Source organism: Gigantopelta aegis, chromosome 3 (genome assembly GCF_016097555.1).
Source record: "Gigantopelta aegis isolate Gae_Host chromosome 3, Gae_host_genome, whole genome shotgun sequence".
NCBI classification, from domain to species: domain Eukaryota; kingdom Metazoa; phylum Mollusca; class Gastropoda; order Neomphalida; family Peltospiridae; genus Gigantopelta; species Gigantopelta aegis.
In genome coordinates, this window is record NC_054701.1 from 48,351,141 (window position 1) to 48,370,677 (window position 19,537).

Genomic DNA, 19,537 nt, shown 5'->3' on the forward strand with positions numbered 1-19,537 from the left:
TCAGCCAGTCAGAACACGGCCCATTTTCGGTGTCTACTAGTCGGTCCGCGCAGTCGCTGGACACAACTAAATTCTTATTCCAAAATCTGCCCACTTCAAACTTATCCCCCACCCTTTTCTGTCCTGGACTTAGTCACTGGCAAAGGCCAGAGATTATGCCCAGGACAGACATGCTTGAAACCTTCGTGGTATATGAGCATGTAAATAAATATTGGAATGGAATGAAGATAAAAGTAATCTGCCAATTAACGCTCAAGGAATCGACAGAGATAAAATGGCTGCACAGGGTTTCACGCCGCAGTTTATTTAACCATTCAACTGTGTTTATTTAGTGTTAGTCGGATAGAGCACCAGTGTATGTATTTTGTCAAGTATTATCGTTATTATTTGCTTAGCACATTTTAACTGTGTGTGTCAAAGAGAGAGAGAGAGAGAGAGAGAGAGAGAGAGAGAGAGAGAGAGAGAGAGAGAGAGAGAGAGAGAGAGAGAGAGAGAGAGAGAGAGAGAGAGAGAGGTGGGGGGCATGGGAATCTCGTGAATTTTGTCTCATCTAAATTGAAAATGTATTCTGCATTTGAAGCTGAACTTAAAATTAGCGGCGAGCTTCAGTTTAGTTGTGTAAAGGATCCCATTTGCATCGCATGGGCGAATTCGCATTTAGGGTAACTGCGCCTCCAGCAACAATAGTGCTATATTATTCAATACCTATATGAATGATTGTATTTAATACTCAAGATGAAAAAGTATACCTTTGAAAACACTATAGTTGCATAGCACATTAGAACCATGTAAATTATCTCTTAAATTTAATGCAAAATGATCGTTCATACAATTTTCAAAGTTCTGAAAACTAAACAATTTTACATACACTACACACACACACACACAGTTGTAATATTAAGCCAAAGGTTTCAACAAAGTTACCAGAAAACAATGGTGATATCAGCTACCGCATAGGAAGATGGCTTAATAATACAAAGTTTGACACCGAGAACAAAGCATTCTGTTCAAAATATGAACAAAATAACAGCTATAATAAAATCGACTCAGTTACCTCAGTTTCAAATGATCTTTCTGTCAGCTTGACCATGTTTTCCAGACCACATGGTTCCTGTACACTTCGCCACAACTGATCACCTGAAAGTTGGAAAACAATCAGTTTTCAAATACAACATTAGCATGTTAAGCAGACTGTCCTGGGTTCACTACAATCGTAAATTTATGTGGCAACTAAAATTACATACTAAATACATGTATGTATGTATGCACGCGTGTATGCATGTATGTATGTATGTAATGTATGTATCTATGTCTGGCTGTGTGTGTGTGTGTGTGTATATATATATATATATATATATATATATATATATATGTGTGTGTGTGTGTGTGTGTGTGTGTGCGTGCGCGCGCGTATGCGTGCGCGTGTGTGTTCATGCGTGTGTGTGTTATTGAGTGGAGGCTCTGATACTAAATGTAACTAAAACCGCTTTGTGTAGTCTGTAACACTGACAAAGTGTTCCACATTAGTAACGCAAGCCATATTACTGGATGGTTTAGCGTTTACTACCTATTACACTGTCAGTACTAAATATAACACCCCGTTGTACACTTTTGTTCGCAAATTCTTAGTTTTAATGTTCACTCACTAAAGCAGGTGACAAAGGGAAACTTTAAATCAAAAACATAAAATGGACAACTTGTAACTCGATCATTATCCTTTATATATCTGACCACGATTGTTTTTATAATGTATATAATTAGCACTACTTACTGCATCACCATGACTGGTCAAAGGCACTGGTATGTACTTTCCTGTCTGTGGGGAAAGTGCATATAAAAGATCCCTTGCTACTAATGGAAAAATCTAAGATTCTATGTCAGTTACTAAATGTTTGACATCTAATAGCCTATGGCTAATTAATCAATGGCGTCTAATGCTATCGTTATACAAAGCAAACACATATGATATTGCAAGTTTCTGAAACTAAAATGCAGATGTATGTAGCAATGCCAAAATCTATTTTCAAAGGTATACTATAAATGTTGTGCCTACTTACCATTGTCCCAGTAAAGAAGTGCAACTTCGGTATTAGGTTTCAAACTGTTCCTGTCATAAGGTTTGCGCACAAGTATATTTTTCTTGAGTCTGATTTGTGGAAATGGAGCAATGTAAAACATTGCATTCGTTTGTGATACAAACCTGGAAAATATATTGTACATAGCAAATGAATATTCGTAATTATATTAAATATATATCACCATGGGGAGGATTGCGCATTCTCTGACAACTCACCTTGTGGGTGATGATTATTGCGTAGTTTATTGCTAAAGATAGTTACTTGGTATTCAACTATATTTCAGACCATATATGATGGACAAAATAGTTACTTGGATACATTAACGACAAAATAAATAACTGAATGAATGAATGTTTGTTTAACGACACCCCAACACAAAAATACATATCGGCTAATGGGTGTCACAAATGGTAAGTATATGGAAATATTATTTATATATATTCATGTAAAAGCACAGTGTAAGGAGCTGTGGGGGAAAAGTATAATATGATACATAAAATCAAGGTAAATATATTTTAAAACTTTATATAGAAGTCAAAGTGTTTTTAAAATTTTACAATTAATTCTGGATGTAATTTAAACGATTCCAAAACATTTCTGTTGCCAAATATATCATTAAATAAATAACTGATCCCGGTGGCTGAGTCAAAAGAAGATGGTAATTTTGAATGGCTTAACAAGTTTTACGTTACATTCGGTTACACATATGCAATATGTTTGGTGCTACATGGACACACGTTAGTGGATATGATGGTCTGTGTTGTTTGCAAGTAGTATTGACATACCAGCATTCTGGATTCAAATATACATATGACAGCATTCACATGTCAAAGGTTGATGACTGAATATTAAAGTGTGGTGTATTCGCTATCTACAATGCAAGGCACATTGCAATAAACTAAAAAGACACCTTGTTCTGAGAAACCGAGACAACTGGTCCGATGTTTGATCTGGATCCACTAAATACGGTTTGTAATTTGCTGATGCTGCTGATCCAAATGGACTTTGAACATCGGACTGGTCAAGAACGCCAAGCGAGATGCTGCCGATATCAACTGTAGAAAACATTAAACAAAATTAATACAATGGATGATGAAGAAAGGCTGACTTTATAATTACGTTATTGTCTTTATCACTGTAAAAACGACGCCTGAAACAAACACCATTAGCCACCATACAGCATATAGACCTCATCAGTATTAGCAGTACCACTAACATTCAACAAATCAATGAACGTTTAATAATAACCTAAGACACAAAGACACATGCCAGTGGGTAAAGTAAGTATATGATGAATATTGATTATTTACATTAAAAAAATAAATAAAGTAAAACTGCAGTTTAAAGAGTTGTGGGAAAAGTGTAATACATAATTATAAAGATCAAGCTAAGCATATTTTAAATCTTTGTTTAGAAAACAAAGCATTTTAAAACACTTTAAAATGAATTATGGGTGCAATTTAAAATAGTCTACTTCATTTCTCCTTGCCCTCAGAAAATGTAGAGTACCGTCAGTGTATACTGTCGATGTCCAGATTGAGGAAGAGGGTCCTCGTTAAAAACCAGTGTACATGTTTAGTGTGTTTGACCGACACAATTCCACCCTATGCCACTCTTCAGGGGCTGACGACAGAAAGAAGTAAAGTTTGTTTTCTTTAACGACGTCATTATTCAATTCAATTCAATTCTTTATTCAAACTTTGAGCAGTAACTGCTCATCAGTTGTAATTACAAATAACATGTTGAAAGACGAATGAAAGGTGTAAAATAAGAATAACAATATAAACATAGCATTATTACAATCAATCAAAGGAGAATATAATAGAATAAGTGTAATTCGACTTTGTCTCTAAGTAACAATAAAATATGCTTCACGTTTTTTTAATACTTTCCCTAGATATTTACCTAAATTACACAAATCTATAATAGTATTTGTACTTAGTAACTGTATTAATTTGAAAATAGATGGACGCATTCTATAATATTTTTAATATGTAAAACTCTTAAATCGTTGAAATATGGACAACATAATATACAGAGAAACTCATCTTCAATCACCCCCAGTTGACAAAATACGCAGACTCTGTTAATTATATCAATATTATTATAACGTCCAACTTCAATAGTTAACCTATGTGAAAACAAACGAATTTTTGTGATGCACCTTTTATTCAAATCTGGAATAGATTTCGTAAGATAGTTCTGTAAAATCATATCCTTTACTAAGAATTTATAATGATAAGAACATTTAGTCTGGCACTGATCTATAATTCTCTGCCATAATACAGGTAAATAAAACTTAGCATTTGCTAGTGAATCCTGGTTTAACCACAAATCGTAAAATCCTAGGGAGCACAATAGTTGTTTTATATGAGTTGCCCAATTATTATCCTTTTCACACTTAGACCTGAGATCATCATAAGCAGCATGCACAGTTATTTGTTTTAAGTAATTTGAACCAATATTTTAGCATACGATAGTTGCGTACATAGGACAGTGGATAAATACCTAGTTCAAAATATACCATAATATTATGTGTGGAGCCTTTAACTTTTAGAATATCCTTACAAAAATCTAAATGTAACTTTTGTATTGAGTTAGCTTTATAGTATCCCCATATTTCACAATAGTAATACAAAATACTTGAAATGTACGTATTAAACAAGGATAAAGACGTCATTAAATTCAACATTAGATGTTTAGTATTTCTTTTAAGTGCATACATAGCTTTTCGACCTTGGTCTGTAATGATTTTAATAGCAGGTGTGAATGTACAATTATAATTAAAAGTTAAACCTAAATAAGTGAACTGATCTACATTATCAAGCAAAAACACCATTGTAATACCACCTATCATAATCTTTTATAGTACCACCGTTTCTAAACACTACAATCTTAGTTTTTGCAATATTGAGACAGAGACTCCATTTTGTATTATATTGGACTAACGTGTTTAACACTGTTTGGAGACCTTCAACGCTTTTAGAAAAAATAACCATATCATCAGCATATAATAATAGAAAAAGGCTTAAATCCTTTAACTCATAATCAGAACATGAACTACAAATAAATTAATTTTCTAGATCATTAATATAGAAAGAATACAATATGGGGGACTAAATTTCTCCCTGCATTAAACCGACATCATTATTAAAAAATTCAGAACGAAATCCATTTATAGTAACACATGATTTTACAGATGTATACATACTTTTAATAACCTTAAAAAGCTTGCCTCTAATACCGATCTTAGAAAGCTTAACCCACAAGATTACTCTATTTACAGAATCAAATGCTTTTTTATAGTCATTGAAACAGCAATAGAGCCTGTTCTTACTTGCAAGCGTTCTTGAAATGATAGCGTATAATGAGAAAATAGCATCTGTTGTCCCTATTCCTCTACGAAAGCCAAACTGAGCGTCAGTAACAACATCAAACTCATCCGACCAATCTAGAGCACATTGATTTTTTATCTTATTGGACGTAAAACATATGGTAACGACAGAAAGAAGCTTATTCACTAAGGCAAAAAACATATTTGTTAATATAATATTTAAAATCACTATAGGTCGCACCAATACTGAAATAGCAAATTCAAAGCGGACTTGATAGCAGAATATGCCTTTTCATTGTCCTTAATACCAACAGATGGTGTATATAAAAGATCCCTTTCTACTAATGGAAAAATGTTGCGGGTTTCCTCTTTACGGCTATATGTCGAATTTACATCCAATAGCCGATGATTACTTAATTAATGTGTTCTAGTGGTGTCGTTAAATAAAAACAGAAAGAAAGAAAGAAGTCAATGTCAACATGGCTGGGTACTGAACATCAAATATCTGACAATGTGTAAAAAAGATACATTTTAAATAAATTTGCATATAACGAGAAATCTGATGAGATAATGAAATCCATTCAAAACAGTAAAACCAACATTAGCGTGTTGGAAATTTCGGAGATTCCCCCAAGAGCCCATTACATATTTATACGCTACTTCTCGCTGTTTAGTTCGACATATTTTCTTTTACACCATCACCCTTAAATATTTTTTTCTGAAGCAAAATGTGTGTTCCTCTGAATTTTATGACTAAAATGCTGTTTACAAAACGTTTGTATGACGTCACGTTTGTGATACTGTGTTAGAGACAGCCATCTCAAAATTAACTTTTGACTGGGGTCTGAAACAACAGGAGTAGCACTTTAATAATTGCATTGATTTTTAACATATTTATTGTTAAATGAAGTCATTTGGTCGTAACTATTTATGGGCATACTGTTCTATGTATAACGCAAACAAAAGAATTTTAGACTTTAAGTTTTATCAATGTCCCACACTAAACCTATCTGAACTTCACAATATCAAAATGGGTTAATTACCAAATATGTTATACATGGTGTTAATGCAGCTCGTCATGCCCCCTACATCCTACAAACCCATATTATTTTACTTCCTAATGTGGATGACTTAAAAGGATTACATGGGCAAAAAGTCAAATTCCATCTGACAAAAAATAATATTTTGAAATATGCCCAATATTAGTCCAAATGACATAGGTAACTATATATTACTACTCTGTTGTAACTGAAAGGTATTTTGTTGTGACATCCAAGTAGTATCAGTATGTGTATTCTTGTTATGCTTAGTGTGGGATAAGATAGCTGGTATTTTGAATATACTTTAAATACAATATGATTGAAGCCAACAAAGGTGAGACATCGAACACATTGATGAACCTTATACCAGAACTAAAAATGAATGAATGAATGAATGAATGAATGTTTAACGACACCCCGGGAACGAAAAATACATCGGCTATTGAGTGTCAAACTATGGTAATGCAAATAAATAAAGTGATGATCAACATCAATATAAAAATCCAAGACTTAAACAAAAACAGTGTAAAGAACTGTGCAAAAACACAAATGTCACAGAATTTTACGGATACCGAATTTTACTCAAAACTTCAATTTTGTGCTGTATTGGCCATTCTCAAAGAGAATGTTACACCCCTGCACCACGGTGAGGTTACAGCACACGCAGGGTAGAACTAAAAATAGATTGTCGAATATTACCATTAAATTCAAATGTAAGTTCAGGCTTTTGAATTGCGTCGAACACTTTATCAGCAATCAATGTTTCATTGTCATACACGACAACATGCTCTTCGCCTGATTCAATTACTGTGTCATTCTCTCCTATAATAAAGGAAATAGCACCAACATAAACCATCATTCGGCAACAATATTAAAACATAGCCACACTATTCATTTCAGTGCTTGTTGTACATACGCACACCCACGCAATGATTCGCTAAGAAACTAGTAACTGGTGCACGTCACTGCATAATCTATATCTATCTATCGATCTATCTATCTGTCTGTGTGTGTGTGTGTGTGTGTGTGTGTGTGTGTGTGTGTGTGTGTGTGTGTGTGTGTGTGTGTGTGTGTGTGTGTGTGTGTGTATTTATTTATATAACGTGTATATTGGTAATCATGCACTTGCTCTAGATCATAAAGGTACTGGTTCAGTGGACATTCGGGTTTGATGATTTTCAAGATATTAAGTATTTCAACTGTGTCATGCTGTGCACACTAATCAAGACGGTTCAAGTCATGCCAATGACTACATAACATTCCATTAACAAACTGTGATACATAAATGTGCGTTATCATGACTGCAGTATCATATTTTGCTCTTTTTACATTTAATGGAAATAAATAACCACAAATTAATTCACACAAAATATTTTGGTTATAATTATTTATGGATTTAAAGCATACTTTTAGACTTTAAGCATCTTCGATACAACCCGTGTAAGCTGATTTAAAGCAAATCTGACAATGGCATGTGTAAGATGAAAATTACATACATTTCACCTTATAGAAAATAAGTTAAGAAATGGAATTTGGGTCGAAGTTATTTTCAGTACTTACTTTTAATACATGATGGTGGAGCATGGATTTTACTGTGTAGATGTGATCTACTGACAACATAGAGAGACTGGTAAACACAGCGCCCAGGTTCCAATTGGAAGTGATTTTTGTCCGTAGTAGAAGGATCTTCTGTTTTATTAATGTTTGTCACAGTTCGCTCACCGATGTCTCGAAGACTTGAATTTGTCTCCCTGTCATCGAGTATCATTGTACCAGAAACAATTGCCACACTTCTCACTTCTTTTGTGCCAATTATTATTAGAGGGAAAATGTCATCTCCATCGAAAGAACTGCCAATTTTCCATTCTAAGAAAAGTTATATAATTTATTTTAACAATTATCTACATTATGTTTTTGCCCCATACCACAGTCATGGAGTCATGGTTGGGGTGTCTCGATTCATCGCCTTAAAGTATATGAACACATAGATGATATTAAAGGGACATACCCTAGTTTTTAAACACTGAGACATATTTTTGACTATTATAGCCGTTTTTGATAACTGAAATCATACTTTACTTATATTTTATTGTTTAGATTATCAATTTCCGTACATTCGAAGTGTTTTTGGTCATCCTGGTGTTTTTAATATCACAAAATGCATTTCTCATGTTTTAAAAACGCACGTGCGTCTGAGAAGTAACAGTTATGGAGTCGAGGTTTAGTCTATTTTTAGAGGGTATTTCACCATTTCAAAGTCACAGACTCATGTTTCACTCAATTGTAACTTTATCCAAATGTGTTACAGGTTTGTAGATTAACTAAACTTAGTGTTAATTTTCACGGCTTGAAACTAGGGTATGTCCCTTTAAATTAATGAAATGTATCAAGGAAACTTGTGGCGAAGGCATACATAGCATTTTTAGATCTGCTTGCCTTGAGATCAGTACCATGTTGATTAGACAAGATTTTTTTTTCAATAATTAATTCTAAAATTACCTTTATAAAGTACTCAGAAAAAAATATTATAATTAATAAAATACGCCTTTTATACGCCTGTGATTTTGCTATTAATTTATTGAAGCAAGCACATTAAATTTAAGTGTATTTGCATTAATAGATTTTGTCTTTAAATAAAAACGTGCCCTTAAAATGGTAAAAATGCCTCAAAAGTATTAAATCTACCATGCTCTGCCAAATTTCTAGGAAGAAAACCATTATACATACATACATACTTACTTACATACATACATACATACATACATACATACATACATACATACATACATACATACATGCATACATACATACATGCATACATACATGCATGCATACATACATCGTTTTAGCATTCGTATCCTTGATACGTGCATAGATCAGACTGGACTTGGATAGAAATATACACATCGTTTAGTCCATACCAGAATTGAAGAAAGAATAAATAGCAGATGACAACAAGAAAAACCTCAGTCATGTATCTTGACGAAAGATCCTCCACCTCAGTATATGCACTGTTAGTGTAGTCCACCGGCCTCGGTGGCGTCGTGGCAGGCCATCGGTCTAGAGGCTGGTAGGTACTGGGTTCGGATCCCAGTCGAGGCATGGGATTCTTAATCGAGATACCGACTCCAAACCCTGAGTGAGTGCTCCGCAAGGCTCAGTGGGTAGGTGTAAACCACTTGCACCGACCAGTGATCCATAACTGGTTCAACAAAGGCCATGGTTTGTGCTATCCTACCTGTGGGAAGCGCAAATAAAAGATCTCTTGCTGCCTGTCGTAAAAAGAGTAGCCTATGTGGCGACAGCGGGTTTCCTCTGAAAACAGTGTCAGAATGACCATATGTTTGACGTCCAATAGCCGATGATAAGATAAAAAATCAATGTGCTCTAGCGGCGTCGTTAAATAAAACAAACTTTACTTTTTTTGTTAGTGTAGTCCCGATGGCACGCCACATTTTGGTGGAAGGAAGGAAGGAAGGAAATGTTTTATTTAACGACACACTCAACACATTGTATTTTCGGTTATATAGCGTCAGACTTATAAAAAAAAAAAGTTTGTTTTATTTAACGACGCCGCTAGAGTACATTGATTTTTTATCTTATCATCGGCTATTGGACGTCAAACATATGGTCATTCTGACACTGTTTTTAGAGGAAACCCGCTGTCGCCACATAGGCTACTCTTTTTACGACAGGCAGCAAGGGATCTTTTATTTGCGCTTCCCACAGGCAGGATAGCACAAACCATGGCCTTTGTTGAACCAGTTATGGATCACTGGTCGGTGCAAGTGGTTTACACCTACCCATTGAGCCTTGCGGAGCACTCACTCAGGGTTTGGAGTCGGTATCTCGATTAAAAATCCCATGCCTCGACTGGGATCCGAACCCAGTACCTACCAGCCTGTAGACCGATGGCCTGCCACGACGCCACCGAGGCCGGTCTAACTTATAGTTAAGGACCATACAGATATTGAGATCTAGAAAACTTGCTGTCGCCACTTCATGGGCTATTCTTTTCGATCAACAGCAAGGGATCTTTTATATGCAATATCCCATAGACAGGATAGCACATACCACGGCCTTTGATGTCATTAATTAATTCAAAAATTACCTTTATAAAGCACTCACAAAAAATATTATAATTAATAAAATATGGGTTTTTTTTTTATATATTTAGCTATTCATTTATTAAAGCAAGCACATTAAATTTAAGTGTATTTGCATTAATAGATTTTGTCTTTAAATGACGTGCCCTTAAAATGGTAAAAATGCCCTAAAAGTGTTAAGTCTACCATGCTCTGCCAAATTTCTAGAAAAAACATTATACATACATACATACATACATACATACATACATACATACATGCATACATACATCGTTTTAGCATTCGTATCCTTCATATGTGCATAGATCAGACTGTACTTGGATAGAAATATACACATAGTTTAGTCCATACTAGAATTGAAGAAAGAACAAATAGCAGATGACAACAAGAAAAACCCCAGTCATGTATCTTGACGAAAGATCCTCCACCTTAGTATGTGCACTGTTAGTGTAGTCTGATGGCACGCCACATTTTGGTGCAAGGAAGAAAGGAAATGTTTTATTTAACGACGCACACAACACATTGTATTTTCGGTTATATGGCGTCAGTCTTATGGTTAAAGACCATACAGAGATTGAGATCTAGAAAACTCGCTGTCGCCACTTCATGGGCTATTCTTTTCGAATAGCAGCAAGGGATCTTTTATATGCACCATCCCATTGGCAGGATAGCACATACCACGGCCTTTGATGTACCAGTCGTGGTGCACTAGCTGGAATGAGATATTCGGGCAAAATGTGCTAATCTAAGACCTTTTAAGCATGTATTTCCATCATTCTACCCTCAAAATTAGTAATCAATGTACAAATGCGTAGCGACTCGTTTGCAACTCTATACAGTAACTGTTGTTTGGCAGTAATGCTAATATGAATAAATGTTGTTATCCAGATTCTGGAATTTGTGTCTAATTCGGGCAAAAGCCAGTCTGCCCCCCTCCCACTTACAAAAATGGGAGCCAGTACGCCTATGGATACAAATTCAAATGTAGTAATACATACCATAATAATGTGCACCGATGATACTTTCATTATCCCACGTCAGACCTACTCTGTCTGTGTAGTTTGTCATCTCAACTACGTGATCGCTGGCATTCATAGATTCAGAAAACATGGAAGAGGCAGTAGCATTACTTGTGTCTGGAGGACGTATATCCACCGTAAAATTACATGACATTATAGTGTTCTCTCCAGCTCCATTTTCTACTTTAACATTCACAAAGTATCTCTGCATATGGATTAGTTTACTATCGAGGCCATCGTCAATTGTGATCGATTTATTGGCATCAACAAATATGTCTGCAATGATGTCCTGTTTACCAAAAGCTGAACCAATACTGACAAACGTAGAGACAATGCCACTCACGTCTTCTTCAGCTTCCCACTTGACACCAATTGTATTATTCATCCCAAGAAACTCAATGGCTTCATCTGAAGAGTAACTGGGATCAATACACTTCACAAACTCAATGTGCGGTGGAGTTGTGTCAACCAACACATCGTTTGACTTTGAATAAGTCACTAAACCTGCATAATTTTCAACTTTAATATCAACAAAATAGTTAGAGGGGTCAAAGTTAGAAAAAGCTTCATCAACATTTGTAAATTTAGTTGCATTACTTTCACTGGCTGAAACAAGCGTGATATTGTGTAAAGCTAATGTAATCGGAGTAACACCACCGAGGAAGGTTGCACACATCCTGGTAATTGGGTTTACAAGACATGTCATATAGGTTACAGAATGAGGACTGTAACTGAAAAGGGACAATGTTTGCAGTCTGATTCTTACTGTCCGACAAACCAATCCATATATGCTTAAGGCCACTTTCATTATCAGAAAAGGAAGACCCATACATACAGAAAGGTTTATGATGTTTGGGTACTCTGATTTTTGTGAAAGTGGCTTCGGTTTTAAAGGGGGAGAATGGATCTACAACAGGGGGAACATAATTATTCGCATTCCACGTGAAGAGGTCCAAACTGAGATCAGTGTCAAATATTAAACCGTTAAATATTACTGACTGTTGTCCATCAATCAGAAACTGTAAATCCCAGCTGGTTATTGGTAACACGCTTTTATTCTGTAGCATAAATGTGAAATCATGCGTTTCTGTTTCCACATCAATCTGTGTTTTGTAATAATGCATGCTGAATTTATCTTGGACCCACATTATTCCATGATCGACTATGTTTGATTTATTATCATATCGTTGTATGAGAACACCAAAATTATATCCATAATTAATAAATGGATAACTTTCATTATCTGGTGATGCATTCAGAGCATATTGAGACAAATTGCCGATCATATATCGAGGACAGATGTAGTTGTCTTTAGATGTAAAACTTATTCCAGTCAATATATTAGTCCCTGCAGCAGGCTTAACAGTGACGGTATAGTTTCCATCAGCTAGTTTTATGTTATTGAAGGACACTGCTCCCTTTTCTATCCGTTTTAGAGAAGAATCGTGATGGACCAGCAGGCGAGTCTGCTGAGTATCATTGATCACATTGTCCTTTAAAAACTCGTCATCATCAAATATCTTAAATGCAGCTAGAGACATCTCGTTGTCACATACCACTGACTGAGTATAATGGGAAACAGCCAATGTTGCATGGATGACGTCTCGTTCATGTTGGAAATGTATGGATGTTCCCCAGTTAGATCCAGAATGAACTGTACCAGCAACTGGTGGCGACTTGTCTATTTTAATTGGCCTTGAAATAACACTTGTCGTAAGATGAGCCATGTTGTGGGCTTCAACTGAAATAAAATAGACTTGGTTGGGGTTTAGTAATATGTTATTAAATACAGTTTCATTATCTTCTATTAGTTTTTGTTTAGCTATCATTGTTTGTGTTTCATTGATTAACTGTCCATCATGCGTACACTTTTTCCCTTCATCTAAAGCTACAGTATAAAACTCGATATTACTCTCTTTATCTTCAACACCATCCATGTAGACAGTGATCTCATCCAATACATTTGAGTACATCACCTTTTCATTAATTTCTCCTTCTATTCGAATGTTGCCAATTGTTGGTGGTGTTGTGTCAATAATAAATGGGTGGCTTTGCATCGCCAGACACATATCAGCTTCATCATTTACAATAAGAAGCATAGTGTAAGAGAAACCATGGGTCAGTGATAGGCCAGTTAAATTATGCTTAGTGTTGAGTCGAACATTAATAAATGCATGGATATTTGCTGAAATGTTCATGTTATCCATATCAGTACAAACAAACATCTTGCCAATATTTTGTTGAGGTTCAGTAGTTGCAATACCAATAAGGTAATTCCGTATGCCGATATCAGAGTAAATCCCAGACCATGATGCTGCAAGATTATCTGTTGATGAATGAGCTCGAGGACATTTTATTGTTCCAGCTATAATTGTGCCTATATATCCAACTTTTACACCATTTGAATATGCCTCTTGGAAACTCCCAGCTTTGCTGTATGCTCTGACAGTTATGTAATATTTTTCTGTTTTTTTAGTCAACTGCAGGTTGTGGAATATGATGGACTGATTCAATCCTACATTTTGATAGTACAACATATTAACTCTGGTATCTGCATATCTTCTGTCATTTCCAACTGCCACTTCGTAATGTTCAATGCTTTGCGACGGGCTCTTTGTGTTGTTATGGCCAAATCCATGCCAATTGGCTGATAGGGTATTATCACTCTGTTGAAAGTTGATATCTTCACCCATACCATCATTAACAAAACCAGGATAGGGTGGTTGAATTCGAATTGAAACACCATCTGAACGCCCAATTCGTGTCCTGTTCATGGCATCAACTACTCTAACCACATTGATGTAAGTTTTCATGTTTTCAAGATGTAATTCATCATTGTAAAAATGGGAACGTTTATCAGGAACTGGTGCAAAACGTTTTACTATTTTACCAGTTATGTCTTCAATTGCCCAATCGACTTTCAATGCAGGGCATGGCTGGGAATATGACCAGTGACCCTGCATTCCTGAAAGATCAGTTTGTGTATCTTGATCCATAGATGTGGACCCATCAATCACAACAACATGAGCATTAGGACTAATTGATATAGCCTCTGTTGATACCATGGTGTAAAGTCCAGCTCTGTTGTAAACCTTCAAGGTAACAAACACAGTCGTTCCTTCAATTAGGTGAAGATTTTGCAGAGTGGCAGTGCCATGTACTAGGTACACAGCAACAAACTCTTTTATATCTGCTCCTCCTTTGATACGCCCCACTGCTGCTTCATATCTGAAATTTGCATCAACAGCATTTATGTTTCAAACTAATGTACATATAAATTACATTACATGTCAAGTTCACGTTGTTTACGTATATCATTATTACGAAAAAAAAAATAATTGCACTCTTTTTTTTGATGTACACTATAGTATTTAGTTATTTTTAATTTTCAGACTACATATAATAAACATATATCTAAAGTAATGGCAGAGGAACATAACAGCTATGTAGTCATATTCAATATCTACACTGATATTATTTGCTGCTATAACAAATAGCACCATTAGTATGCTATCAGTGTTTGTGATCATAATATGGTGTCACTGAGTGTTAATGGATTATGTCAGAACACCCCCCCCAAACTACCCCCCCCCCCCCCCCGTAGAACAACATTATGTTGTAGATACCCAAAAAATTAGCTAAGGCGTACCTGTCTATTCCAGATTCCTTATCTTGAAAATCGTCAAATTCAATATTAATGTACGAAGTTGGGATCTGACATCTCTGTGTGATGGATTTATCAGCATCGTTAATGGTGGTAACGATGTGAACATATCCCACTTCTGGTGGTGTTTTGTCTATGATGACCTTTCTACTTTTCACGGTTTTAAGTCGTACTTTATTGATGATAGTTACAGTTATGAATAATTTGTCCATGTCATTTTGTATTACATCTCTCAATTCTCGATTCCATGTTCGGTCTAATTTTGATAAATTCAGAGGTGACATGATGTCAAAGAGTAAAGGCTCACTTTCCACGGATATGAAGAAATCACCGATTGAACTTTCAGCATCGCCAATACCATCCCATGAACATATAACATTTGACTGTGCATGAGATATGACAGTAGAACATATGAAATTGTTTATAAAGGGTTCAGTGGAATCATACGTGATTGGTGATGATGACTTTTCTGCAATGTTGCCTGCTTTATCAATTGCAAGTATTGTCAAAAATTTAGTATCTCCCTCAGTAAGAGAGGTCCTGCTTATGTTTAGGCTATCCTTAGCTTTATACAAGATTAATACATTTTCCTTTCTGAAAGTCACATTACCCATTGTCCACTCATATCTGTCAATGTCAATAGTATCTGTTATATTCCAAAATATACCAAATGAGGATGATTTCGCCAGTTTGTAGTGATTATGGTCAAGGGGTTCATCATCTTCATATTGGAATGAAATGATTGGTGGAATGTTATCAACTATAATTCCATCGGATGATGATACAACATAGTCCCTGGGGCAATTATTACCAGTTTTTCCTCGAACAGATGCAAAGTATTTAACACCATCAAAATTTGTGTTGTGTATTTGAGCAAACCCTGAGGTAGAATTTACAACTACCAATCCATAGTTTGTGTATGAAAGAATATCAGTGTCGAAAGGATGTGTACCTACACCCCATTCATAACTGGTTATTCCACACGCTTCACTTTCAAAACCAGAGAACGATATGGCAATGGATGATTTGTCACGTTGAAAATTGTCATCATGATATACATTCCTTCCATCAAATACATCACCAGGCACATCACCCTTTATTACAGTGATTTTCTTTGATTGCGCCGTGGCTGTTAATGAGGCTCCATTTATTACTTTGACAAAGACATAGTAATGCTGTGTTTTGGAAGTTACATTTAGTTGTGCTCCGTCTATCCTTGCTGACATTTCCATTCCAACAGATCTGAAATGTGTATCCTTAGAGCATTTATCATCGTTAAGTGCGATACAAATGGAGGATTGTACAACATTACTCTCTGGATCACTAGCTTTCCAAAAAACATGCAAGTCTCCTCCTTGAATATGAACAACAGATGTTTGGTCATCATTAATGTCTTCCTCATCACCAGGCATTGCGATTAGAACCTAAAAAATATCTGAATGTAATCATTTTTATACAGCTAATATATTTAATTAGAAAACAAAAATCTTAAAGTACATATCTTAAACTGTTTAATAACTAGACTCACTGCCTTTAATACTATTGATATATAAAGTGTTATGGTTCTGACTTAGTCATTACATTTTTGTACATAATTTGAGGAACACCTGAACAAATTTGCAGGATCATTTTGTTTAGTATGTTTATACAAAGAAAACACAATAATATAGCATAATAAAAGTCCAGCAATATCTGAGCATGGAAAATATGTTTTCAGTGTGTTTATCAAAATAGGTCAAACATTATTTTTGTGCATAAGTATTACTTGCTAAAATGTCTCTGTTTACGTTAAATTCATTTTGAACGTTTGCATGAGTTACAGAATACACAAAGATTGATTCATTAAAAGTAATTATTAAAAAACAAAAACCATGCATTATCATAATTGATGTAGCAATTAAAAATACTATATATTAGTGGGTGCGCTTTGTAGCAATGCATAAATATAGGTCATTTTTCGAAATCTTTCTATTGTCTGTGTAGAACTCTGCAAAAGCTAATTATTACAATTCATGATAATATGTATATGCCATCACTATTGTACTACTAGGTTAAGTACTTCTAAAAATACCACTGATGCTTAGTATATATTACTCAAAGACTATGAAAACGCACCACTTAGAAAATGTTTCATAATTTCTTGTCAAGGAAATTAAAATCGCGGAATATTTCGAATTATAATAATGATACATAGCAAATGTAAAAATTAAAAAAGTTGTAAAAATTATTGAATGGAATTTTATTAATGTGTTGATGAATTCATTACTCAATAAAATTAAAATGTAAGATCAGATTACAAAGATGTCTCTAAATGTCAGTATCGTGTGTGTCCTCCACGTGCGGCTATACAAAGCGTACATCGACTTCTCATAGAGGTGACAAGGTTTTGGAAGAATGTCTGTGGAATTCTGTTCCATTCTTGCACCAAAGCGTCTTCTAACAGTCACCGGCCTCGGTGGCGTAGTGGTTAGGACATCGGTCTACAGGCTGGTAGGTACTGGGTTCGGATCCCAGTCGAGGCATGGGATTTTTAATCCAGATACCGACTCCAAACCCTGAGTGAGTGCTCCGCAAGGCTCAGTGGGTAGGTGTAAACCACTTGCATCGACCAGTGATCCATAACTGGTTCAACAAAGGCCATGGTTTGTGCTATCCTGCCTGTAGGAAGCGCAAATAAAAGATCCCTTGCTGCTAATCGAAAAGAGTAGCCCATATAGTGGCGACAGCGGGATTCCTCTAAAAAAATCTGTGTGGTCCTTAACCATATGTCTGACGCCATATAACCGTAAATAAAATGTGTTGAGTGCGTCGTTAAATAAAACATTTCTTTCTGTCTTTCTTTCTTCTAACAGTCTGTAGCTGCTGCCCTCTGGACAATCGCCTCCCAATTTCGTCCCACACATGTTCAATGGGTGCCATATCAGGTGACATTGCAGGTCATTGCATGACGTTGATGTGACTACGTTGCAAAAACTGCATGCATACATGTGCAGTATGTGGACGAGCAATGTCTTGCTGCAAAATCTGTAATTCTGGATGGGCACGAAAATGGGGGATAACTGTCGGCCGCAGAACGTGATCTCTGTAATTGACAGCAGTAATGCATTCTCTCCAAATGTACAGGGGAGTCCGGCGATAGTAGCTGAAACCTCCCCAAACCATTACGCTGCCCACTCCCCAACTGTTGGATTCCAAAACACAGCAATCTGCAAAACGTTCCATGTGTTGTCTCCACACGCATTAACAACCGTAATCGTGATAGAGATGGAATTTGGTTTCATCTGTGAAAAGGACTTGCCTCCATTGAAATCTACGCCAGTCGTGATGTTGCTGTGCTCACTGCATTCGCTGCTGACGGTGCCTTTGAGTCTGAATTGTTCTAACGTAAGGTCGTCTTTTACGTAGTCCGGCGGCTCGTAATCGACGTTGTACCGTGATGGGAGCTATTGGTCCTCATCTACCAACTTCTGCAGGTGTACGTGTTGATGTTTGGAAACAGTCGTGTAAATGAAGCAGCCGTATATGAGGGTCTTGGGCTGGTGTTGTAATTGTCATATGGTGACAATTAAATCGTCTGGCTACATCTCTGGCAGAAATTCCTGCTACTAAAAGACCTATTGCTTGGTTGCGTTGATTTTCAGAAAGTCTAGGCATCGTGGATTTGTTATGGTGAAAGTTAGGTAAAGTAACGGCATAGATTCGTGATTGTGTTATTATGTAAAGGAGATTTGCCATTTTGGTATCTTGCAATATTGCCACGTGAATTTGCATTAAAAACAATTACGAAACAAACAAAGGTGACGATTATGAATTACTGAACTGCATTTCCAGTTTAATAATTTGCTTAAAACAACATATATCCGCACAAAAATAGGTGGTGCGTTTTCATAGTCTTTGAGTATATATATATATATATATATATGTATATTAATTAATTAATTAATTAATTAATTAATTTTAAAAATAAATTAAACATCTGGAGTTATATTTATTGCAGCTGAGTAGTCACCTAACCCGACCAGTACGTATTGGTAAGGTTCGCGGTACGACGGCCGTATACATAGTCTCGTTCAATATTTTAGAATTTTTTGTGATTGGTTGATATTTAAATTATTATTTACAGACGAATTGTCGCATGGACATGGGAGTTCACGCAATGCTGTTCGATCTACTGGTAGACCAGTGGAGCTAATTTTAATCAGATTGCACTCCAAGTCACGGTCTTATAAAAATATAAAAATATGACAAAACTCATATTGACATTGGGTAAAACCCAAACAAAATATTGTTTTCATG

The 19,537-nt window shown here is 35.7% G+C and overlaps 1 protein-coding gene across 1 annotated transcript in view; it reads right to left on the bottom strand.

Annotated features, from left to right (window-relative positions):
* The window catches only part of LOC121368684, a 48,821-nt gene that overhangs the window by 10,913 nt on the left and 18,371 nt on the right, over positions 1-19,537 (bottom strand). Inside the window, 8 exon segments of the mRNA XM_041493423.1 lie at positions 1,055-1,137; positions 2,058-2,200; positions 2,989-3,133; positions 7,152-7,274; positions 8,013-8,318; positions 11,557-12,269; positions 12,271-14,805; positions 15,227-16,665. Of these exon segments, the coding sequence (XP_041349357.1) occupies positions 1,055-1,137; positions 2,058-2,200; positions 2,989-3,133; positions 7,152-7,274; positions 8,013-8,318; positions 11,557-12,269; positions 12,271-14,805; positions 15,227-16,665 (5,487 nt within the window).